Source organism: Doryrhamphus excisus, linkage group LG4 (genome assembly GCF_037039965.1).
Source record: "Doryrhamphus excisus strain RoL-2023G ecotype Guam linkage group LG4, RoL_Dexc_Guam_v1.1, whole genome shotgun sequence".
Taxonomy (NCBI): Eukaryota; Metazoa; Chordata; class Actinopteri; order Syngnathiformes; family Syngnathidae; genus Doryrhamphus; species Doryrhamphus excisus.
This window is the reverse complement of record NC_136360.1, coordinates 23341793-23367999: the sequence shown is the minus strand read 5'-3', so window position 1 is coordinate 23367999 and position 26207 is coordinate 23341793. Positions and strand designations below refer to the sequence as shown.

The window sequence follows — 26207 nt, the reverse complement described above, 5'->3', positions numbered from 1 at the left end:
TATTATATTGTATATTGTATTATATGTATAATATATTTATTATTATTATTATTATATTTATATATTATTATTATTATTTATTATTATTATTATTATTATGAAGATTCAGGATTGAAATGAAAGCAGGGGGGTAAAGGAAGCCCAAAATTTTAATCTGTGGTGTACAAACAAGACATAATTAATTCTCATACGTTTCATAACTGCATTCATGACTAGCATGATGACGTTGCAATCATAAGTTTATGATTGTATAAGGTTCCTAAAATATTGTGACAGGTCAATAACACTCAATAGGTTGTTACTTAGGCCTATAAATATTTTTTTTAATCTTGGAATAAATATTTTACAATAAAAATAATAAAGAAAAAAAAATATATAATAATAATAAAAAAAAAACCCAAAAACAAAACCACCCTGAAGGGCACACGACCCAAGAAGAAATGGTCTGAAAGCATCATACTTACCCCAGCGGTAGCATTTAGTTCAGCCATGAGGAAGAAGACGTACTCCTGACCAGGTTCGAGAGCTTTATTCTCACAGCTGCTCTGGCGATGGTCAGAGCCCACGGTGAAGCTGGAGGGAAGCTGGCGGAAGCAGGCCGTGATGTAAGGCTTCCTCTGGTCCAGCTGAGCCAACTGACGCCGGGACCGCCGCTTGGGGGTCACCTCCCGCAGCAGCTGATTGACCAAAGGGGTTTCCGTTAGTTTTTATGCTTTTGTTGGGCTGTTTTGAAATTAAATTAGATTTACACATTAGACCAGGGGTCTCAAACCCGCGGCCCGCGGGCCAAATGTGGCCCGCAGGACACTAGTTTGAGGCCCCTGCCTTGATATGAAAGTTTAATGTTGATACGGATGCTGTATGGTATCATGTACCCAGAAAAAATTATTACGTTTAATTCATGTTCATGTTAAAGGTTAAATAACTGTTAATAGTTATCCTCCCTATCCATGTGGAAGTGGTAAGTTTTTGGCTATTTAAGTTGAAAGGAAATAACTTGAAGGCTACCGTTTAGGTCGCTAGCTCTCTAGTTTGCGAGTTAGCATGTGTCTCAAGACCCTGCAGTTGCGCAATATTTTGTAAATAAAAAGTATAAATGTGACTATAGTCGTGTTTTGTCATGTCTACAGGGCTCTAATAATGCTTTGTTCATTTTAATCTGAAAAAAATCATTTGTCTGCCCACCAACTATATGTGGTTTTTATTATTTAAATTTGCTAATTTGTCAATAAAAGCAGTTTTGGTGAAAACATTATGCACGGCTGTACTTGATCTAAACTAACTGAATTATATTTAATAATAATTAATTGTTGCACACAACTGATCACAAACTGCACACAACAACTAATAACAAACGGCAGGTAGCGGCAGGCACTGAGCGCAGGGAAGGAACGTAATCCCAAATCCAATAGGACTGGTTGCTGTAGATCTGGCATTCAAGGTGACCTTGAGCTATGGTGAGAGTAGCCAATGAGTGTAAGTCGGTCTTCTGCTTGCTTCAGAGGAAATTAGCATAGTGAGACATGTTTGCTTTTTGTGTTTACAGTGCAGTTTGCCAACTATAAACTAAAAAAAAACAAAATGCATTCACAATCTGCTAGTTCTTAACACAGGAAGTTCAGTTTTTTTGTCATTGTAGCATACTTTATACATACGAATCCTTCCAGATAATATTGGCAACAATCCCTTGGATTTATCTGTTTCCATCCTTACCTCATCCATGTCCATCTCATCAGGAGTCTTTAGATTCTTGACAGCCCCCGAAGTCATTTTCAACGGCACCACAACCACATAGAAATTCCTTGGGGAAAAATAGCACCATGTTACGTTTGAGGGAACAGAAAACTGTCTCTCTTAAAAATGATACTCAACAAAAATATAACAACTACCGTTCAAAGGTTTGGGATCACTTGCAAATGTCTTTGTTTTCCAAAGAAAAACACATTTTCCTGCATTTCACAAATTTTTTTTTCCATTTCACAAACATTTGTATCCATTTCACAAACAATTAAAATGAATGAAATGATTTTGAAAGAAGGATGTATATTTTTGCATAGAGGCCTACTATCAACAACTGTCAGTCCTCTGCATCAATCTCCTGGTATGGCTGCTAATCCAAGTTCATCATTTTATAAGGCTAATAGATGATTAGAAAAGCCATCTAAAAAAAAAACAACTAAAACTAAAATCTCTTACCATGCTGTTAACTACTCCCTTCAGAGAGCAGCACAAACTGGGTCTAACAAGGACAGAAAAACGCTGCACGAATGTGCAAGAAGAAACAAAGAAACAAAGAAGAATTATTCCATATGATCGGTGTCGGAATCGGTCAATTTCACTCATGGATGATTGGTATCAAAATGGGCAACATAAATCCCTCGTATTTACAAAGTCATAAACAGATTTTCCGTGCTCCAACTACAAAAATATTCCATTTATTGACTTGGAATCCTATATCGTGGAAATTAATTTATCGATGGCAGGTCTGTAACCAACTAATTAAACCAGGGGTGACTGTAATCATGAAAGACAAAAAAATCCTTAGCAATAGCACAAACTGGGTCTAACAAGGACAGAAAAACGCCGCACAACTGTGCAGTATCAACAGTGAAGCGGCCACTTCAGGATGCTGGACTTCATAGCAGGACTGCCAAGAAAAAGCCAGATCTCAGACTGACCCAAAAAAATTCCAAGTGATCCCAAACCTTTGAGCGGTAGTGTATATCACTCTTATTTTTCATGAGCTGCACTCAAATATGAAATGTACACAAAAGGCTGCTCTCTCTGAAATGTTCTTCCCAAATCTGTCTAAATCTGTTTTAATCAGCACATTTGCTAAGATAAGCCATCCACGTCACAATTGTGACATATCAAGATGCTGATAGATGCTCTTAGAGAGCATGATTAGTGCACTGGTGTTCCTTAGGGTGGCCACAACAAAAGGCCACAGTAAAATGTGCACTTTTACTGGTGTCCAAAAACAAGCGGGTATCTGGTTTGACCACCATTTACCTCATGTGCCGTAGGTGCCGTCTTTTGGCCTTTTGTTGTGTCCCTCGGTTGGCTACAACAAAAGGCTGTGCCGACTAACAGATTTGGACAGATTTGTGAAAAAAATAAGTGGCTAACTTAACAAATTCAATACCAAAGATGTAGTTATACGTTTTTGTAAACTTGAGTGCCGATTTCAAACAACACAAACACAAAAAAATGATGCAACTCCCCACAAATGGATTTCACTTCAGAGCAATTTAAGCCATAAAAACGAGCAAGCGAGCGTCAAGGCCTGTGTTATTCATGTTGGTATAGTTGTTTAGATTATAGATGTTTCGATTAGCTATGTTCTGCTGCTGATTTTTTCTGATTAAAAATGGCAGCTTTGGTGTTTGCATAGTCATAAAACACAATATTCCGTGTGCCTTGAAAGGTCAGTCAACATGGTCTCAAACGGCCGATACTGAAGGGGGTTGTCTTTAGAAAAATGTCTGGATCTCATGCCAAAAGTCACCGGAAACCACGACCACACATCCCATTTCAAGTGTCCCCAGAATGGCGTACTCACTTGACATCCTTGCCATCGATCGGTGGAAAGGACATGGTGAGAATATTGTCAGGCTCGGCGTAGATGTCCAGTTTCGGTTTCCTGACCAGGATGAGTGGTGCCGTCCTGGCAACCACACGATGTTTTGGTCCACCGTCCATGCTTTCTTGGCAGGTCACCCTGAACTCGTAGGTGGTGTTGTGCCTCAGCCCAGTAATGAAGACCTTCAGCTGCCTGGCATCGACATCCATCTTCTGACGGTTGTAGTCAATCTAGGGTTCAATGGACGCTTCAGAATTTGACTCGGTGATTGACAGTAGGTGAAGATCAAGAGACTGTGATGGATGACTATGTGATGGCTACATAGTATGAACCAATCACCAATCACTTAGATCACCTTGAACTCAATTTTTCCCAGCATTCCATATGATTTCAGGCAATTCCAAGTTTGCATTTTTGTGGGTACAGTTTTCTATTCACTAACTCAGGGGCGTACAAACTATAACACTGTATGTACTTGACTGTTTTGTACTTAGTACTGTCAGAATATGAAGTCAGTGAAAAAAGTTTGGACCCCCCAAGTTTTGTCAAACTCACCGTGCATTTGTACGGGGACCTGCTTTCGGAAAACTTCCACGCAAGAACCACTGTGGTCTTGGTTGCCCACTTGATGGTAAAATTCTTCGGAACATCTGTTGAGTTGGCAATTAGAAAACAAACAAAAAAAAAACATCTTTTCAGTAAAGAGTACATTTTAAACCACAAGGAGATCCAGATTGGTTAAAAAAAATAAGAGTTGTCGTTCCCCTGCAACGCCACTCTGGTTTGAAGAGTGAGTGGAATTCGGTGAGCTGTTATTGGCTGTGAGAAGGACAACGCCGTTGGTTAAGACACATACCACGCAAGACTCATGAGAGGACAAACCCACGGACTACAAAAGGTGTGCCCACTGGCGCGCTCACATCTGTAGTACCAACCAACCTCACTACTTTATTATTATTATTTTTACATATAAAACTACTTTGGCAATGAAAAACTAGCAATCCCAATCTTAAGTGTTCCGACAGTTCTGACTCTGGGTTGGCACTACTGACATGCAGCCAAGTGGGCATTGGACAGACCCAAACACAGCATGCTAACAGTCCCCTGTAGTGCATCTGGGAAGGGGGGGGTACCATGCCACACAGGCTGTTCCTCAGTGGGACAGGGAAAGTGGGTAGCAGAATCAAAAAGGAAAACAAAACAAAGGTAGCAATATATTAAAACCGTTAAATCAAACTAAGGAACCAATCCCAGCCCAACACTCACTGTGACTGGGTTTGCCTAAAGAGCCCTACCTTTGTAAAAAAAAAAAAAAAAAATTGGGGGTGTGAGATGGCATTAGCTGCGTGAGTGTGCCTGGAAAAAGGGCTGCAAGGATGACTGGATGACTGTCTGACGATAAAGCACTTACCTTGAATGCTAGGCTGCTCTCCTTTCCCTCACAATGACTGACTACGACTTACTGACTTACTGGGTTTACCTTGTTTTGGGTTAGTGAAGTGAGTATCCGACGGAAAACATTTCAATGCTAATTTTCTTTCTTGAGGAACAGTGCAGGTGCTTTGAAGGTGCGGTAGCTTTTTGTGAGCTTGCAAAAACTCCCAACCCCCTGGCAACCGGCTCGGGAGAGAAACAGGCAAACCCTACCTGTTGCATCATTGTCCACCGTCCGATACTGGATAGGTGGGCTGTAGGGCCCGGGACCTACAATGGTGTGTGCGCGAATTTTCACATCGTAAGCGGAGTTTGGTTTGAGGCTGTTGAGCACGTAGCTGGACAGATTGGGGGGCAATCGGAGCTCTTGTGGCGCTCCTCGGGTACTAGCTTCCTTGTAGGCCAAAGTGTACTCTGTGATGACACCGTTCCTCTCAGCCAGAACCGGTGGAGACCAGGACAGCTGAACGGAGCAACATGTTACATTGGAGCCTTCGGTTATTTGGGGATATCCGCCTGGCGTATTCTCTGGGACAATGAGTTCCACACCGGCTTCCTCCCCGAAGCCCCCTCTGCTTTTGGCTGACAGTTTAAAGTGATAGGTGGCCCCCCGGTGGATGTTGCCAACAGAGTACTGTCGTTCTTGGGGTGAAAATTCTAGTGTGGCCAAAGGTGAGACATCTTTCCGACCAAACTGGAGCCTGTAACCTTGCAGGTCCATGCCATTTTTCAGGTCTGGAGGGTCCCAGCGAACCAGAGCAGATGTTTCCGACTCCTGGGTCACTGACAAAATGGGTGGACCGGGCACTGTGGACAAAAACAAATAGATTTTTACCTGTTTGTACAGGTCACAGATTCATGCATAATGTCCTATGAAAAGTTATTCAGTTTATGTACACATTTTGAATACTTTGGCATATGTACCTTTAATGTGCTGTCATGTAATTAAAAACTTAGATAATCTAAGATAATCATTCGGTACACTACCCCTCAAAAGTTTGGGATCACTGGAAATGTTTTTGGGCCAGCTACACACTCTCACATATTTGTCTGCAGCGTTTTTCTGTCCTTGTTAGACCCAGTTTGTGCTATTGCTAAGGATTTTTTTGTCTTTCATGATTACAGTCACCCCTGGTTTAATTAATTGATTACAGACCTGCCAGCGATAAATTAATTTCCACTATATATGTAGGATTCCAAGTCAATAAATTGAATATTTTTGTAGTTGGAGCACGGAAAATCTATTTATGACTTTGTAAATACGAGGGATTTATGTTGCCGATTTTGATACCAATCATCCATGAGTGAAATTGACCGATTCCGACACCGATCATATGGAATAATTCTTCTTTGTTTCTTCTTGCACAGTTGTGCAGCGTTTTTCTGTCCTTGTTAGACCCAGTTTGTGCTGCTCTCTGAAGGGAGTAGTTAACAGCATGGTAAGAGATTTTAGTTTTAGTTACGATTTTTTTTAAATGGCTTTTCTAATCATCTATCAGCCTTATAAAATGATGAACTTGGATTAGCAGCCATACCAGGAGATTGATGCAGAGGACTGACAGTTGTTGATAGTAGGCCTCTATGCAAAAATATACATCCTTCTTTGAAAATCATCTCATTCATTTTCATTGCTTGGGAAATGGATACGAATATTTGTGAAATGGAAAAAAATAGTTTGAGAAATGCAGGAAAATGTATTTTTTCTGCAAGTGATCCCAAACTTTTGAGCGGTAGTGTACAGCTCCCTGGCCTTTTCACAAAGTGAATCAAAATGGTAAAATAAATGCCATCATCATATGAGGTCCTATAACGATATATGCTAACAGAGTTCTTCATGTACAAGTCCTCCACATGCTCATCACTTGATTCAAATAGCCTTGCGTGTCTAGGCATGTGAGTCTGACCTTCGCTGTCCCTCACAGGAGATTACTGTTCCCCTCACATATATGGATTCCTATATTAATTAACATTTTAGCATGAACAGTCAGACATTTACTCGAGGTTCAGGTTGTATTGATTTGTCCGCTTGCATGCTATTTTTATTAAATTGTACCTCATTACTCTCTCCGTGACAAATTATGTTTTTTGCTAAGCGTATTTTAATAATCTTATTTACTCCTAGCAGTCGCATCTTGTCAAAACAATGTGATTTTTCTGCTTTTATAATGGGATATAATTAATATAAAAAGTAATTTAGTTCAGCCTGTTGGTACGGCCCTCTATAATATTTTTTTTTCTCATGAGGAAAACTAATTTGTAACCTCGAGTATATCGTGTTATCTTTGTATCTCGCTTCTCTCGCATAGTCAACCGACATGGGCTCCAGTTTAGCCGAAACGCTACTGAGGACAAGCGGTATAAAGAAGGCATAGTTGGATTGTGTACAGAAATACATTTAGATATTCCCATTTCCTTTCTTTCTGCATAATGGATTTCATAATATGGAAGCAGATCCGGGTCTCGTGTTACCAATCCAGTAGTGCACTGTTACATAATTATCGAGGAACTCGGTAATTTGGAGAAGCTATTAAGATTTTGAGGCAGCGTATAGCCCATATGCCTGCATATAGTATGAATTCAAATTCCTGCTAAGTAAACACAGAAACATATTTCTGTGATATATGATTCATATCCGTTTGCTAATGGTCTCCACTCGACTGGACCAAGACGAAGATGATCGTTGCCGGTAATGGAAGGGTGTTGGGGGGAGGCAGTAGAGTGTTGGGTGAGACGAATGCTTCTAATTCGAGTCGTCCACATACGAAAGCTCAGCTTGATGTCATTTAAAAACCCACTCTGGCTTCATGATCACCCCTAATCAAGGAAATGAAATCAGATATAATGCTAATGTGACGGCTGAATGTGTGAATGTGCCAGTGAGATTGACTATGAAATAATCTATACTTCACGAGAAACCTCAAACAAAGGCTGTATTTTCGCTTAGTGGGCAAAATGATTATTATTATTATCAGTTGAAAAATTATAAGCATTTACACTTTGCACTGTTGGACCGTAAGAACGTTTTTTGTCGATGTGTGTCCTGCGATTGGCTGACAATTAGTCCAAATTGTGCACCGCCTCTTGACCAAAGTCAGTTGGGATAGGCTCCAGCATACCCCCGGCATAGAAAATGGATGGGCGGATGGATCTTAGAACATTCAAAAGATTAAGAGAACAGTTTTTCAAAGCCAAAATAATCACAAACGCGGATCGAACGTTGTTCTCGTATGTCAGGTATTCACATTGCCATAATGTGTTGATGGCAAAGGCTAAAAAGCTTTCTCTCTTTGAATGCGGTCAAACTGTTGAAAGGCCGGACGCCGGACGAAAAGGTTGGACGCAACAGTCATTTTTAACCTCAAAAGTCCGAGTTCTACGGAACAAAAAATGGCACCAAATGTGGGACATTGAAAAGTGGAAGAAAGTTATTATTAAAGTTATTATTCTCCGAGGAGAAAAAATGTAACCTAGACGCTCCTGATGGCTTCTAACGTTACTGGCATGAGAGGATCACAACACAGAGGAGGGGGTACTGTCATGATCTGCGGTGCCGTTTCCGTCAATGGAACAATGGAGCCTCAAGTTGTGCAGTGGCGTGAAACGGCACTGGCTGTTTTTTTTTCAACTTGTTTGCAATGAATTGCTGATCAAAACATTTTTGTCTTAACTCTATTTTATCTTTTTTTTTAAGTTCCACTTAGAACCTCCTTAAGATCCAACAATGCAAAATATAAATTCAAAAAATTACAAAAAAATGGCATGAGAGGATCAAACCTGAGTAGTTTTACACACGGCACAGAGGAGCGGGTACTGTCATGATCTGCTTAGAACCTCCTTAAGATCCAACAGTGCAAAATATAAATTAAAAAAATTACAAAAAATGGCATGAGAGGATCAAACCTGAGTAGTTTTACACACAGATGAGAAGAGGGGGTACTGTCATGATCTGCTTAGAACCTCCTTAAGATCCAGCAATGCAAAATATAAATTCAAATTTAAAAAAAATGGCATGAGAGGATCAAACCTGAGTAGTTTTATACACGGCACAGAGGAGGGGGTACTGTCATGATCTGCGGTGCTTTTTCCGTCAATGGAACAATGGAGCCTCAGGTTGTACAAGGGCGTGAAAAAGGCACTGGCTATGTGGAAAAGGCATCCCTCAGTGCTGAAAGTGATCGTCTGTGTGGCAATCACTGTTTAATGAGGAGGGGGTACTGTCATGATCTGCGGTGCTGTTTCCGTAAATAAATAAATAAATAATTTTTAAAAAATTATGACAATGTTTTGTTGATGGGGTATACATTGTTTGGTGTTTTAGACCGTGACAACCAGGTTGGAAAAAAAAAAAGAGGAATGAGGAAGGTGACATCGGACGAAGAGCAATCTGCTTCGAAGACAAATACTGGAGGTAGAAATAAATATTTATTTGTGTGCGACTGTGTGCAGTGTACATGAATAATTCCGCGGTTCTTAAGGACCTTGATTGTCCCTCGGTGGTCATCGATCCACTCTCCCTTCCCCTGTCCTGTTCTCCAGCCGCCCCCCCCATAATCATCTCCCATTCGCCACCCGCTGCTTCCCATCCTCTGCATCCAATTCAGTTTCTCTTCTCTTGTTCAATCCCTTTTTGTGGACCTCCTAGCACGTTTCCTATCAAGCCACAGTATTAACAGCCTGCTGTTGACGCTCACTCAGCCTGATTGAGAACGTCGGGATCATGTTTCCTTCCCATTTCCGCCCTGTCTCGCGAATGCAACACATCGAGCGTTTACACACAGACCGACTGCCGCTGTGCACGTCTGACGGTGTACATGTACGCACATGTCAATTACCTATGCTCCCTGGAGGTAAGGCTTTCTTGCCCAGAGCTCCTTGACCAAATAACACCCAGAGCTCCCGCCCTTGACACATCATATAGACCGTCTTAAGGCTACACTCCGTCTGTGGATATAAATTAACACTGAAGTGTATTAGATATTTTTTAACCTTGAAAAGGTCAAGACAAATCCATTACTCCATCACATGTTTTATTTCCATCTGCTTTTAATGTAGTGTGTGTCCATGCAGAAGGTTCATGGATGGGTTTCATTGGTAACGCAAGAAATTGTCAAAAGGAAAATATCATTTTTAGGCATTGTATTTATTATTATGTAATTCAAAACATTGGTTCAGCCTGGGAAATTATTTATTATTTGCCTCTTTTGAATTTTGCATCTTGGTAAAACTGCGTTCTTAAGTATATTTGATCACAGTTAGCATCCTGAGCTTGCTAACAAAATGTCAACCAGAGCGCTACCAGAAGTCAGCAGAACGTCGCCCATCTGTGATGTCATCAGAGGTTTACTATCATAAATGTCAACACAATTCTAAAATCATATCAATAATGGTCATCAATGATGACTTTCACTGAAGATGTGACTGTTCCCAAAGACACAATATGGCAGGGAGATCAACACCTTCCTCTTCAAAACTGTTTTCCTGATTTGTCAAGAGTTATTTGTTGAATTCAATCGTGTTTCTCACCTCCGTATCAAAATGTTGCCACTTCGTTCTTTCACTTCGCTTTCTTTGGCTCCGTTCGAGGTTATCGAGTTTCAGAAAGACCTAAATAACTCATGGCAAAACAGGAAGGTGCTGATCTCTGGGAACGTTCACGTCAAGAATCGGATGATCAGTGAAGGTAGAAGTAACCTTAAATGTTCTTTTCTCCTTTTATTCATCATTTATATGTATTTATGTGTATTTCAACTTTTCTGTATTTAAACTTATATTCATAAAGCTACAAAAAAAAGTTAATGTTATGTTATGTTGATTGGATTTATTTAATTGCTAATCCGGGCTGCACGGCGGTCTAGTGGTTAGCGCGCAGACCTCACAGCTAGGAGATTATCGTGCAATTCCACCCTCTGTGGAGTTGGCATGTTCTCCCCGTGCATGCGTGGGTTTTCTCCGGGTACAAAACATACTAGGTTAATTGTCCATAGGTATGAATGTGAGTGTGAATGGTTGTTTGTCTATATGTGCCCTGGGATTGGCCTGGCACCAGTCCAGGGTGAACCCCGCCTCTCGCCCGAAGACGGTAGAAAATGAATGAATGAATGCATGAATGCATGCATCGCTCTGGAGTATAAGTCACAGGAACAGCCAACCTATGAAAAAAATGTGACTTATAGTCCGGAAAACACGGTACATAGAAATGAATCATTATATTACAGTAAATATTATTTCATGACAAAACTCTAACTATTTCCAAAGTTTATGAATGTTTAATGCGATTTGCGACTTGTCCTACTTTTTCGACGGTCATTGAATGCACATTGACGCCCCGTTCGCCGATCTCTTTCTTTCACCTCATACTTGCCCCCGAATGCAGATACTACGTGGGAATGCAATAAAGTTAAGATCTGATGACTTTGAACGCTAATGTGCATCACTGTGGTAGTTCGATGCTAAATCGCTAATGCTAGCAAAACACTGGACTTCAGCCACGGTCATCACATTGACAGTCCGTCGATAGCAGCTGGAACGACAACTTAGGCGGCAGTTCAATGCAAAAAACAGCAGAGAAAATGTAAAAATGTGACAAACACTGGTTTTGGGAATGGATCGGGGAGGTGGCTCGGACAGGAAGACCTCTGACACTGAACTGTGGGTGTCGGTCGGTACTATAGTTGGCCATGTGTAAAGTATTTTACTGGGATGTACGCTATAGAAATACGCAGAGGCGTCACAGATTCTGTTCGTTTTCACGGACTGAATGTTTATGTATTAGGATCCAGTTGTTCCTGACCTTTAGCGGTTTACTGGGGACTACAATACAAGAATTTAGTAACAGTTGCACTGACCTGCACCTTTGGTCACCACCAGTTTGGGTTTACTCCGGGCTCCATCCCCCTTGGTGGTGTACGCCGCCACCGTGATGGAGTACGTGGTGTCCGGTTTCAGTCCTCCGATAACCATTTCCTAAGACAAACATTGAAAAAAACATTTGCTTTTTGCCCAACTTTAAGAACCTGAAACTGATTCTCTCCTGGTCCTTCTTGCATTAAGTGTTACATTTTTGGAAAACCATCCGTTCTGCAAAATCCCAACAACTTCGAAAGCATCCCTTTAGCAAAAACTCCTGCCAATAATGTTACTTTGCAATAAACGCATCCGGAATACATCCTAACTGTTTACAAGGAGTTTTAAAATCAGCCATTATGTTTCCTTTAGCTCTCTTGAAAGGGAGCCGCCTTCTGATCAATTCTTATGAATCTTTCAAGAGGGGATGTTTGAATGAATGCCTGGCAGACGGATGGGAGAGGTCAATGAAAAATAAAGCAGCTTTAAGTACTGCGTTCATGCAATGCAGATGAACCAGGATTTTTTTTTTGATGTAGACTTCAAATTAGGGATCATTCAAGTCATGATGATCATGCATCGGGTCTCGAAATGAAACAGTTGAAAACACTACAGAAGGAACTAAGTCATTTTCTACGGGAGACCAAAAATTCAATGAAATTGTTTCAAGGATCACAAAACAAAACAAAACACAAGACACACATTTGAAAAAAAACACAGCAAGTAGCATTCCAGGCACAACGGGCAGTGGATAATACTTCAGCTGCTGACATGATTGCTTTCCTTCGTGGCAAAGCGATACCCTTTATTTTCACCCTCTCCGCAGAGCTGTTACCCAAACTTACAAAGACTGAAGTACTTTACAAATCATGCCAGGCTGATGCAATAGCCGCTGTTCCCTTTTTCCCAGCTTCACAAAAGCACTCAAAAGCGGAACGTCGTACTCACATATTCTGCGATATCGTCCGTTTCCCACTAACAACCCCCCCGCCAAAGAGGAGAGCGCAGGTGAGATAGCAATGTTTTTTTTTTTTAAGGAGAGAACACAAAGGGAAGAAATAGGATTGTGAGAAATGGGGGAATTCAAGGTTTGGGTGCAGAAGGTTGGTATCAGAAGCGGGTCGCTGCTTTTTGTGCTGCCAGAAGAAAGAGAAGCTGTTTAAAGTCGGTGTTGTGACAAGCCCAGACGGGGGTCTTTTTCTACAGGACCCTGATGATGTTATTCTGGTGTTAAATCACCTATAGGAAGAGCCGGGAGTGCTATTAGAGGTTTGAAAGGCTTTCAAGGCTTTTATGGTGAGGTCATCGCAACAAAAAAATGGGATATGTCGGGAATGTGAGACTGTAGGTCTCGCATTGTGATTTAAGTATTGTATCATTTTGCTGGGGAAACATCATTCATAATCTTTATGTGAAATATATTTATTTCCCTTTTCTGTGCATTATATCACGAGGGAACTAGTTAATATTAGGTTTCAAGCTCATATTTTCATCTATGGTGAAGGAAAATAAATTTCTGGGTATCACAGTAGATGGAAATTAAAAATATACAGTAAAGTCTCGTTATATCGATATCGGTTAAAACGAATTACTACTTATTACGATACTATTTTCATTTCCCGGCAAATTTCTAGTCTTTTATGATATAATTAGCTCCGTTAGTACGATACCCGGTTATTATGATAATCCGGTTACTACGATGCCCTTTTCAATTTGGTCTGCTTATATCGATACAAAAGCAGCTTAAATCAATCTTTGCTTAAGGATTTCAATACCAAAAAAGAACACGGCGAACGGCTGCTTCCAGTCAACTTTATTTTTCACACTTCCACCACCAGAGTGCAGCACACACAGCGGAAAACACGCCTACCCCTCCGGGTGGCAACACCTTCCCTATCGATAGTTCCGGGGTGAATTATGTCCCGGTAACCGGTAATCACTACAGCGTAAGTTTATTTTTATTTACTGTAGTACAAAATGTATTGTAGTACAAAAGCATGCTAGATACGCAATCCATGAACTCAAGGAGAAAATTACATGCAATATCAAAGATCCGCCCACTTTTAATGCAGTTCGGCGCAGGATCGGATATATGGATAGTCCGGTTATATCGGTATTTTTTCCGAGAATATCGATATAACGAGACTTTACTGTACAACATAAAGCGGACAGAAATATTTCAATATTGAACAATTTGTTCTCAATCAGAAATCTTCATCCCTCTCTGGTTCTACCATATCTTACTTATTGTGTGGAAATATGGGCTAATAACTACAAAAGCAATCTTCACTCGCTAAATGTACTGCAAAAAAGGGCCAGTCAGGATAATTCATAATGCCGCCTACAGAGAACATACTAACTCCTTATTTCTAAAACGACAAATACTTCAACTTGCTGATATAGTTCATCTTCAAACAGCTAAAATAATGCATAGATGCAAGATTTTATTTTTTTAATTTCTACATTATGTGACTCGGAATACAACTATTTGAATTATTGCTGTGCACACAATTTTTAGTAGGGTTGCGTTGTGTTTAGATGTTTGTAAAAACAGTAAAACAAATCATAAGCAATAAGAAAAAAGATAAATTTTTAGCTATTGTGGATGAATAAATTGTGGTGAAATGTTTTTATGCCAATTATTATTCTTTTCATCCCAGACTCAACATTCGGCCAGGAGTAAAAGGGTCCAGATAATCCTAATAAAAGCCAAGAAGGGAAAAGTTGCACAGAAAGCGTGAAGTTTGATTAGATTGGTATAAGAAAAAGTAATATTAGGATGAATATTCTGGTGGGAAGAAAACCCAGATGACTTCCAAAAATTTTTTTTTTAAAACCATTCCATACATGATATGTTCTTTTATCAATGACAAATACACAAATACGCAACAAAAAGCACGGAGGACACAGAGCTGGTCCTACCTGGGCATCAGCCAGCATGACATCCTTGATCAGGGGCAGTCCTCTGGACTCCCCGTTCTCCACACGGACATAGTGGACCTGGTAGCCACGGATCTGACCGTGCTGCTTTCCAGGCATGAGCGAACGCCACATCACCTTAAGTGCCGTGGAGTTTAAGACTTCCACTTCCACACGCCTTGGAGGGCCGCCAGGAACTGGAGAAATAACATTTAAATCATATTGTTAATGTATAGGCTAAACGATGATAAATAAAAATATATAAATATAAACAGCCCATAAATTACTCCTTATGCCGTAGTACAAACATTATGGAAGTAGTCGGAATTTGTTTTGCTAGCTGTATGCGGAACAGACTATGTCAAGACAGCCATACAATATTATTATATTGTTTATTAAATGTATATTGCCATTATACTTTGCATCTGACAAGACACTGAACAGTTCAATGTACTGTTCGATGCCAATGCTGCATCACTAATTCTAGTAAAAATGATCCGAAATTTTATATATTTAATATAAAATTTAATATATTTAAAATGTACAGCATATACTGTATGTAAAACTGTTCAAAAAGCCCGATATTTCTACACGTTTATGTCTTTGTGCTTCAAGTGTTGGGATTTCCCAACTTGTTCGGTGGCCCTTTAACACACCAGACGTAAAAGTGAAACTTATATACATGATGTAACTTATTTAACTTATGTACTACGCCATACGGACGCCATCTTACGTGGATGTCAGGAGCTGAATTTCATCTAAAAACAGATGGCATGGGCCTCCCATTAATTTTTACTCAATAGTTATCGGTACCGATAATTATGAATTGATATCGGTATAATTTTTTCACAATCATGTTTTCTTTCTGCTTTTTCCTGATTTTTGAAATCGCATACTGAAAACCAATATTACGTATGTGTTCATTCCACCGCAGGAGATATGTCAGGCTACATATACTACCGCTCAAAAGTTTGGGATCACTTGCAAATTTCTTTGTTTTCCAAAAATTTTCCTGCATTTCACAAACATTTTTTTTTCCATTTTACAAATTTTTTCATCCATTTCACAAACAATGAAAATGAATCAGATGATATTCAAAGAAGGATGTATATTTTTTTCATAGAGGCCTACTATCAACAACTGTCAGTCCTCTGCATCAATCTCCTGGTATGGCTGCTAATCCAAGTTCATCATTTTATAAGGCTAATAGATGATTAGAAAAGCCATCTAAAAATCTAAACTAAAACTAAAATCTCTTACCATGCTGTTAACTACTCCCTTCAGAGAGCAGCACAAACTGGGTCTAACAAGGACAGAAAAACGCCGCACAACTGTGCAAGAAGAAACAAATAAGAATTATTCCATATGATCGGTGTCGGAATCGGTCAATTTCACTCATGGATGATTGGTATCAAAATCAGCAACATAAATCCCTCGTATTTACAAAGTCATAAACAGATTTTCCGTGCTTCAACTACAAAAATATTCCATTTATTGACTTGGAATCTTATATCGTTGAAATTAATTTATCGCTGGCAGGTCTGTAACCAATTAATTAATTAAGACAAAAATCCTTAGCAATAGCACAAACTGGGTCTAACAAGGACAGAAAAACGCTGCACAACAGTGCAAGAAGAAACAAATAAGAATTATTCCATATGATCGGTGTCGGAATCGGTCAATTTCACTCATGGATGATTGGTATCAAAATCGGCAACATAAATCCCTCGTATTTACAAAGTCATAAACAGATTTTCCGTGCTCCAACTACAAAAATATTCCATTTATTGACTTGGAATCTTATATCGTTGAAATTAATTTATCGCTGGCAGGTCTGTAACCAATTAATTAAACCAGGGGTGACTGTAATCGCGAAAGACAAAAAAATCCTTAGCAATAGCACAAACTGGGTCTAACAAGGACAGAAAAATGCTGCAGACAAATATGTGAGAGTGTGTAGTTTAAGACAGGTGGTCACCTGGCAGCTGCACTAAATAGTAGGTGTCAAACACCAGTGTCAGTATCAACAGTGAAGCGGACACTTCAGGATGCTGGACTTCATAGCAGGACTGCCAAGAAAAAGCCAGATCCCAGACTGGCCAATAAAATTTCCAAGTGATCCCAAACTTTTGAGCGGTAATGTATGTATCGGCTGATATCGGTATCGGAAATTGAGAGTTGGACAATATCGGCATATCGGTTTTCGACAAGAAAGTCAATATCAGACATCCATAATTGTTGCCATTGGCTGATGGTCCTGGAATGGAATACCAGCAAAAAGTGGGAATCACCACAAATCAATGTGATGCAACTTTCCTGTTCTGAGATGGATGTGAACTCTTCCTTTCATAACTTTTCCATTAGAACTGTATTGGAGTGTAAAGTTTGGCCCGTATTCAGGCCGCAAATTGCCCCTGGGCTGCACTTTGGACACCCCAGAGCTATCACCTGATTTGTTTTGTTTGTTTGTGAGAAAGTCACATTCAAGGAGACGCGAGTACTACGAGTACTACGAGTACTAGCTAATCATGAAAAGGAACATGCGTTTACTTTTCGTTAGATCCGAGGCTCGGTGGGCACACATCTGTCTCTACAACCTCCAGCTCACTGCTGCGACCATAAATGTGTAGAAATATGGCTTTGCTTGGGGGGTTGGGGGGGGGGCACCCATAAATGCTAAATGGCTCTCGGCTGAGCAATGGGATTCTGTTAAAAGGCGTGCAGATAAAGCCCGGACATGGGGGCGGTACAACGATAATAAAATACATTTGGTTAATTGGGCTTTAATAGTGAGGAGCCCGATTTTTCCCAATTGTGAGTTTAAGAGGTTTCTTTAGATATGTTTTTATGAACATGGAAAATTATCTGTATCATCCGAAGGTTAGTACTATGTGGTACGATTTATAAATCGGTCAAAGAAACGAACATACAATACGAAACTACCAACTTAGTATACACATGGGACGTTCATGTACCGTCTTCATCGGTCCGGCAGTTTAAGGGCTCACTTTCAGGGCCCGGCCCCACAACCGTGAAGGCAGACACGGTGATGCGATACTGGGTCCATTTTTCCAAACGCTGCAGCAGCACCTGTTCTTCAGTGGCGGGCACGGAGGGTTCCTCCATGGGCTCCACATCGTCACCGCCGCCCTCTGACTGTCCCACCACCTGGTAGCGCACCCTATACCCCGCCAGGACGCCGTTCTGACTCCTCAACGGCGGGGGGCGCCAACTTACCAGCAAGGTGGTGGAGCTGGTGCTACTGCATTTAATGTCTTGAGGGGGGGCGGAGGGATCTGGCGAGGTGGACAGGACAGAAAGGAAGACGGAAGGGGCGGGTAGATGGGTAAAGAAGGGGGGGGAAGGGGTGAAAAACAAAAAATACAAAAGATGGGAGAGATAAAGAAAATGATAAAAGGAAATTTGCAAAATTGAGACAAATAAAATTGCAAAAACAAACAGGGATGCAAACTTTGGAATAAACCAAAAAATAATCGTCAAGCAAATGTGAACAAAAAAAAAAGCTTATAGTGTAATAATGAATCAAGAGGCAATAAATTTAGTTATTTGTATTTTATTTTATTTTTTTTATTTTATTGATGATGATTTTATTTTCTATTTTAATTCCTCTTGGACGTGTGTCCCAATATATATTTATGTCTTTCATTAGTTATACTGATTTTTGCTGGCTTAGGTAGAATCTTATGCAGCATTCTTATTATTTTTGTATCATGAGGATGGAAGAATTCTTCCAAAATATCTTAAAATAAACATAAATCTGTATATTGAGTGCTCACCTAGCTTACTTTGGCCACAGAACATGGTATTAATATATCAATAATAAGAGAATAGACTCCAGAAAAAGCCCTGTTCATTATTACATTTGGCGTTATGGAATTTAAAAATTTCACAACTGAGAAAACGGATAAATATTCCACAAAAAAAAAACAAAACTTTTAGAATAATAAAAAAATTATATGTAACATGAACTGTAAGGGGGTACTGGGAGATGAATTTTTTTTTTGTAACCCATATGATTAAAAATAAAGTGCAGCAACAGTTAACATAAGAAAACATGGAAAAAGCAGGATACTCCACAGAAAGCAAAAATAATAACAACAGGCGATGTCTGCATCATACGTACCTGGCTCCCACTAACACAACATTTCAAAGACTTTCTTACCACCAGTCCCGGACTACAGCTAGTGCTGTCTTTCATCGCATTAGGACGGCTATCCCAATTTAGAGTCAGGTAATCTTAGAATTTAGGCCTAATGTTTGGAAATGGTCAGCGTTCTGCTGTAGTCAGGGCTGCTTCAGACTTCATGAATGTTTGGGCCGAAGGGTCCACAAGACTGCGAGAGGGGGAGGCTGTAGGTTTTTTGCGGTTGGCCACAAACACCAACGCTGTCATTTGTTTACAATTTGCTTAAATAAATCCCATTTCATAGCTTTGCATCTTGGTAAAGCTCGCTGTCAATTTCAGGTTAGTTACGGAAACGCAACCAATGAACGGACGCTGGTATTGACGTATCCAACCAAGGTTAATGATAACCACGTTTCTTGTAAAACAAGTCCAATATCTCGATAATGGATATGTAAAATAAAAATCAGAGATGTGCCTTGTGGTTGACAACAAATAGGTCAAGACCTCACACACAGTTCCCAATCCCTTCCCTGTGTCCAACGGGCTTATTTACTTACGGTTTTACTGGATTTGGAGCCTTTCAGCTTATTTCCTCGGCGCGTATTGTATTTGCAAAACTCTCCCCGTCAACAATGATTGCTCAGTCCTCAATCTTTGTGATGTAGTAAAAGGGCTGCGGATGTGACAGCGGCCGCGCTATCGTTGCGAACAGGCCTCCTCGCGCCCCAAACGGTTTAAGACCGGCCGCGGCACAGCTTTAATAAAGTGCATTACTCATGAAGGAAACCAGCAGTGGGATTAGGGATTCTAGAACTGTAGAACCACAGAAGAACCACTACTGATGCTTTTCCTCAAAGTTCTTTTGAAGCTTGCATGACAATGTCCATCCTTCTATTTGACGCCTGGGACGATGCGTATGTAAGCAACTGTAATATATGATACCTGTGTGGATTGAGGAATCTGGTACTTCAGACAGCAGTGTATTCATACAAAAGTATTTTAACGTTTTATTCAATCCCAACAGCCAAATGCCAAAGACGGCTTTTAAATTTTTTGGTCGAGGGGTAAAAAAAGGGGTGATGATGCAACTACACAACATAAATGATCAGGTTTGCTGAGAACTGATAATTTACTAAAACTTACCTATGTTCTACGGCCGATTACTAAAGATCGGAAAAAGATAGAACAGACGTTTTTTTCCCTAATGAAAGAAGAGAGTCAAATCTTTCTTTTGGTATGATCCATGTTTATATAGCTCATGAACACAATATTCAGTGTGCCTTGAAAAATCAGACAAAATCAACAAATGCACCAGATTACACATTGATGGGAAGTTTTGCTGCATTTGCAAACGTATGAACGCACACAGTTCAGTTCCAAATGCGAAAAATGTAAACAGTTCATGGTGTGAGATTTGTGGAATAGTTATTTAGATATTTTGGCTAAATATATATGGTTAAATTTGCATCAAAGTGAGAATTATGCTCGAAATATTCACAAACAGCTTTGATTTGTTGAGAACTGATATTTTACCGAAACTTACCTATGTTCTACGGCCGATTACTAAAGATCGGAAAAAGGTAGAACAGACGTTTTTTCCCCTGATGAAAGAAGAGACTCTAATCTTTCTTTTGGTATGTTCCATGTTTATATAGCTCTTGAACACAATATTCAGTGTGCCTTGAAAAATTAGTCAAAATCAACAAATGCACCAATTGGGAGGTTTTGCTGCATGTGTAAACACATGAACGCACACAGTTCAGTTCCAAATGTGAAAAATGTAAATATTTCATGGTGTGGGATGTTGTGGCATAGTTATTTAGATATTTTAGCTGAATATATATGGTTAAATCTGCATCAAAGGGAGAATTATACTAGAAATATTCACAAACAGCTTTGATTTGTTGAGAACTGATATTTGACCGAAACTTACCTATGTTCTACGGGCGATTGCAAAAGATCGGAATAAGGTAGAAACATACTTTTTTTCCCTGATGAAAGAAGAGAGTCTAATCTTTCTTTTGGTATGTTCCATGTTTATATAGCTCTTGAACACAATATTCAGTGTGCCTTGAAAGATCAGTCAAAATCAACAAAACTGGCTGATGCGGTGAAAAATAGCTGGGATTGAATGAGTCAATTAGGACACTAATTACGGCTAGCTTGGAGACTGCAGATGCTTTGTCGACTACTTACTAACTAAATACACATCTCAGTCGATTTTAATTAATTTGTGAATTTAAAATTGAACTTTAGGTGTCTGATATGTTTCTATGTTGCGGATTAAAATTGTCTTCATTGAGATCATTGCGACATTTATCGAATAAGTACATTTTTATCGTATCCATATACTTTAAAAAAATCCGACTTTAATGCCGTGATGCTCAGCTTAGCACCTTTTCAGTGCACAGCATTTGCAATCAGCAAATAAACAAATCTGACAGTCGGTATGGGAAATGTTCTCATCAGCAGTGTCAATGAGCAGGATGGTCGCATTTGGCCATCATTATAAAATTAATCTTCCTTGATGCCAAATGTCCATGCGGCATATAAAACAAATGCTCCAATACATCTAAAAAGCTTGTGCAATTACAGTAAGTGGTAAGGCTAAACGGCTTGTTTGGCTAAATACGCAGGATTTAGACTGTGCTGCTTTAATTTGAGAGACAACGCTCGACTGGCTACTGGCAGGTCCGAAGTATAATCTAAACGTGTAATAAAGCCCAACAATCCAAGGGAATGGCTCGGAGCTTATAGCAAAGCATGAAATTAATTCTGAAGCTATGAAATGGGATTCCTATCTGTGACTCTGTGGCCCTCCGATCCGCTGGTACCTACTCCCAGGGTCCAACCGGATGCTGGGAGCCCGCCCGCTTCTCTAATTGTGGACCCGCTCAAGCCGCGTCTGAACAGTCTCACAGTAAACGGTCTCTGCATCTGGTCTGACTATGGCATCACAACCCGGGAGGCCTTGCTGGTTCTGAATGAGGACCACCGCTGTGAGTAATATCCGATTGTACTTTTGTGCCGTAATATAAGAATGAAGAGGCCCAAAGAGGCGACTTGACTCGGAAGGTTAAAAGGCAATTCATTATCACAATTTACAGCTTCGTACTCTCGACAAAGTGGTCCTCATGACAATAGCCTCGGGTGATGCCACTTGCACTGAGTACAAACTTTAACATATGCAAACATTTTCTATTCATACTACAGATAACGGACAACCACCTCGCACATAACGTCCGTCTTTCGTCTTACTTTGTGGCAAAGGGGTTCAGTCTGCCAGCAAATACAGTTGGTTGTCTGAATATTACCCAACACTTGACTTATATACCGTACATACTGTAATACACAAAAGGAAGGACGTTTTTATATCGATTTGTTTTTGTTTCTACATTAGCATTATCCGTTTGCCCAAACCAAACTAAGAGAATAGAAAACATTGTTCTAATTGTGGTTTGTAACATTATTAGAGCCCTCTAGAAATGAACTAGCAACCCTATATTAACATTTAAACTTGTACTATGCAATATAGTGCACATAATAAGACTAAATAACATGTTTTCTTTCAAGTACTGATTTTTATTGGCGATTATTGTCCCTGTTGCGAGACGATTCGAATCCGCGGTGCAAACTGCAGCGCTTTCTTTGGCCCCATTGCGGGTTATTTTGCAGCCGTGGTCAATAAGAACAACAGAGACTGTGTCAGTTAGGGAAGAACTCCACAGTCAACAGCCGGCACTGACTTCCGGTTACCGTTTTCATGCTAGCGAGCTAACCGGATGTTGAGACGAATGTTTTGTGATGAAAATACATATTACGCAGTGTGTTAATAACACAACAAATTACGCAGTTTAGTTACATTTTGCTGTAATTTTGAAAAAAAAAACGCAGACAAACGTAAAAAAAACAAGGTTCTAGTGTATTAGCAAGCTAATGGGTGCTAACAAGTAAATTTAAATTTACGATAAATTTACATTAAGAATATAGCTGCAAAATGTTCAACATAAAAATTAAAAAAAAAAAATGCTAACCAGGACGTACACTAACCAAGGTTCCACTGCATTCCATACCAAAACTCCCAAACTATCAAATTAACTGTAAAATAATAATTAACAGCAAATTAGCACGGCTTTATCGCTGGTATTTCTTCAAGAACGGCAGACTGAATCCCTTAACCCATCACATGACTTACCTTCAGACATCCAAAAGTTTAATTTAATGTGTTGTCAACTAGATTTCGGACTTTTCTGACCTACGCGGTAAAGGTGTTGACTCCCCAAAACGCTCAATAAAACATATTTCCTGAGAGAGTTCACAGGGCTAAGGCGAAGGCGAGGACCGCAGATGTTGAGTGGATAGGAAAGGTAGAGAAATGAGCAGTGAAGTCAAACACAAATAGTCAACCCCTTCAAACATGACTGGTACAAACATGACTTTATCAACCAGTGGTTCTGCTTTCTGTAATGGTGAACCAATCACGAGCCGCTTTTGTACCGTACGGAATACGCCACAATGCTTGTGGTGGATTTAACTGAAAAAAAAAAAAAAATGGCAGCAAGCTACAGTTTGGCACAATGTCAAACTAATATCCATTAGGACAACGCGCAAAGTAACTGAAAGCGATAACATAAATAATACAAAAAATAAATAACGGAAAAAACTTTGAAAAGATACCAGGAAGGGGATACAAAGTGAGCAAGGCCATTCCAAGGAGAGCGTTTGTTCCTTTGCACAGTGGAACAAGTGGCAAGGATAGAAGGGGAACAAGGAGGGGGGGTTTGGGCTGATGAAGATGAAAATGAAGTGTATCCAGTCCGATGGGGGTTTATCGTTCCAACAACAAAAACACAGAAATAGTCGACACGGTGACAGGTGAAGATGGACAAATACACCCAAGAGACGCCAAGTGACGAATGGAAAACCGGAAGATCATAAATGATATTTCCATGCCTGGAATCATCAACAATGCAGTGATCGACTTGTAATAGCACCCCCCGCCCCCAGGGGGAGGAGTGAGTGTTGCATGCAACTGGTGCTCTCCCCAGTGACTCTGCACTGTCTGTGGAACTCTGCTAAAAAATCAAAATCAAATAAAACTGTGAAGTGGTTGCTCCAAAGTCCCGAAGACCAGACTTGGGGGGGTGGGAAGCAGCCAACAAGTTGCACTGGTAGAAACAGAAAATGTGTTAAAGGACGTCTCACCCTTCACCATGGCTCTCCGATGCAAAAATTTTTTATCACAAATTGTGTTAAAAGGGGTGTCAAACTCGGGGGGGCCAAACGTCAAAGCCCACTTTAAGTAGACTGGACATTAAACTAATGTCGTGTTGCTGCTGGATGTTCATAGTATCCGAGTGATACTGTCGTGGGGGTGCTGGAGCCTATCCCAGCTGTCTTCAGGCAAGAGGCGGGGTACACCCTGGACTGGTGGCCAGCCAATCACAGGGCACATACATATAGACAAACAACCATTCACACTCACATTCATACCTATGGACAATTTGGAGTCGCTAATTAACCTAGCATGTTTTGTACCCGGAGAAAACCCACGCATGCACAAGGAGAACATGCAAACTCCACATAGAGATGGCCGAGGATGGAATTGAACTCGCGTCTCCTAGCTGTGAAGCCTGTGTGCTAACCACCCGGCCGCTGTGCAGCCCTGGTTCAGTATATTTTTCATCAATATAGCAGTCATGCCAAAATGTTGTGTTGCTGCTGGATGTTCACAGTATCCGAGTGATGCTGTCGTGGGGGTGCTGGAGCCTATCCCAGCTGTCTTTGGGTGAGAGTCGAGGTACACCCTGGACTGGTGGCCAGCCAATCACAGGGCACATATAGACAAACAACCATTCACACTCGCATTCATACCTATGGACAATTTGGAGTGGCTAATTAGCATGTTTAGCATGTTAGCAAACTAGCATGTTTCTGGAATGTGGGAGGAAACCGGAGTACCCAGAGAAAACCCACGCATGCACAGAGAGAACATGCAAACTCCACACAGAGATGGCCGAGGGTGGAATTGAACTCGGGTCTTCTAGCTACGAGGCATGTGCGCTAACCACTTGACCAATGTGCAGCCCCTTTATGATTACTTTTCCTGATTTTTTTTTTTTTTTGGAAAGTTATATTTTGATTGATGTAAGAAATGCACTGTAATGTTTCATATAGGGATTGTGAAGGATTGTGAATTCCGTGCTAAAAACAATATTGTTTCCACTTTTAAAAGTACAATGCTAGTCATTTATAGGCGGGCTAACTTTATGCTATTTTCCAAACGGTTCCGCGGCCCGGATTAAATTGCAGTGCAGGCCAGATTTGGCCCCCCAGGCCCGAGTTTGACACGTGTGTTAGATTGTCGAGCGTTAACACCGACTCGGTGTTAATAGTTTCAGTGACAGTGGGCATATTTAGCATATTTAGCATATTTAGCATATTTACTTGTATCTACAAGACTGCAAAATAACAGCAACAGTCAAAGAATATCCAACAGTACTCGTCTTATAATAGACTTGTTAGGAAAAAAGTGTTTCTTGTTGACCTGTTTTTATTTGAAATGGATATGCGAGGTGCATGTATTAACATGTGAAGTATCTGAAAACAAGGAGTACATACTAAACATTGAATATATTCAAGATAAAACAAGATATTTCAGCTAGTGTAGATGAAGGCTCTAAACAGTATTTGATCAAATCCAGGTTTGCAGTAATATATAATATAAAATATTAAATAAGCACCCCGAGTATATGACTTATATAGTAACATAAATTCACTATGCACATATTATGATGGCAAAATTCCCACATGCCTCACTCCCAAAATGTGATCCAGTTCATAAGAGAACCATGGTGGATTCGGAGCAGAACTGACATTTTTTGTGTCTTAATCATGTGGATCAAAGTGCACTTGCTCATTTCAAAGGGAATGCAAAGAGAAACAAAAGTTGGGAAAAAAAAAATAGTAAAAAGATAACTGGCACACACCGAGTGGAAAAAGTAGACTCCGATTCATCTGGCAACCACAGCCAAGTTATCCGATAAGGTAACTCTGGAGTCTAAAAATACTTCAACGTCTCTTCCCAGCTTCATGTGGACAAAAATGAAACCATTTCGAAAATAGAAACCTGATTTAATGAGCTAGACAAAAATTGGAATGTCAGCGGGAATCCATTCATGTTTGTACCTTAGACCAACATCATTAGCCACGTATACATGGACCCAAATATTCCAATTCCAATCGGGTTATTTGCTCAAACGGAGAGAATGTAACTTTTGT

General features: G+C 40.2%; 1 protein-coding gene across 12 annotated transcripts in view; it reads right to left on the bottom strand.

Annotated features, from left to right (window-relative positions):
* The window catches only part of ptprsa (protein tyrosine phosphatase receptor type Sa), a 312838-nt gene that overhangs the window by 67102 nt on the left and 219529 nt on the right, over positions 1-26207 (bottom strand). For 6 of the 12 annotated variants that reach the window (XM_078790398.1, XM_078790402.1, XM_078790400.1 and 3 more), the window contains 9 exons: positions 17755-18075; positions 14783-14976; positions 12809-12835; positions 11863-11980; positions 5231-5824; positions 4139-4233; positions 3563-3813; positions 1714-1801; positions 465-677 (listed from right to left, as the gene is read on the bottom strand). In XM_078790398.1, the coding sequence (XP_078646524.1) occupies positions 465-677; positions 1714-1801; positions 3563-3813; positions 4139-4233; positions 5231-5824; positions 11863-11980; positions 12809-12835; positions 14783-14976; positions 17755-18075 (1901 nt within the window). The remainder of the gene's footprint in view (positions 1-464; positions 678-1713; positions 1802-3562; positions 3814-4138; positions 4234-5230; positions 5825-11862; positions 11981-12808; positions 12836-14782; positions 14977-17754; positions 18076-26207) is intronic. The other 6 variants (XM_078790401.1, XM_078790407.1, XM_058074046.2 and 3 more) reach the window with 2 other exon arrangements.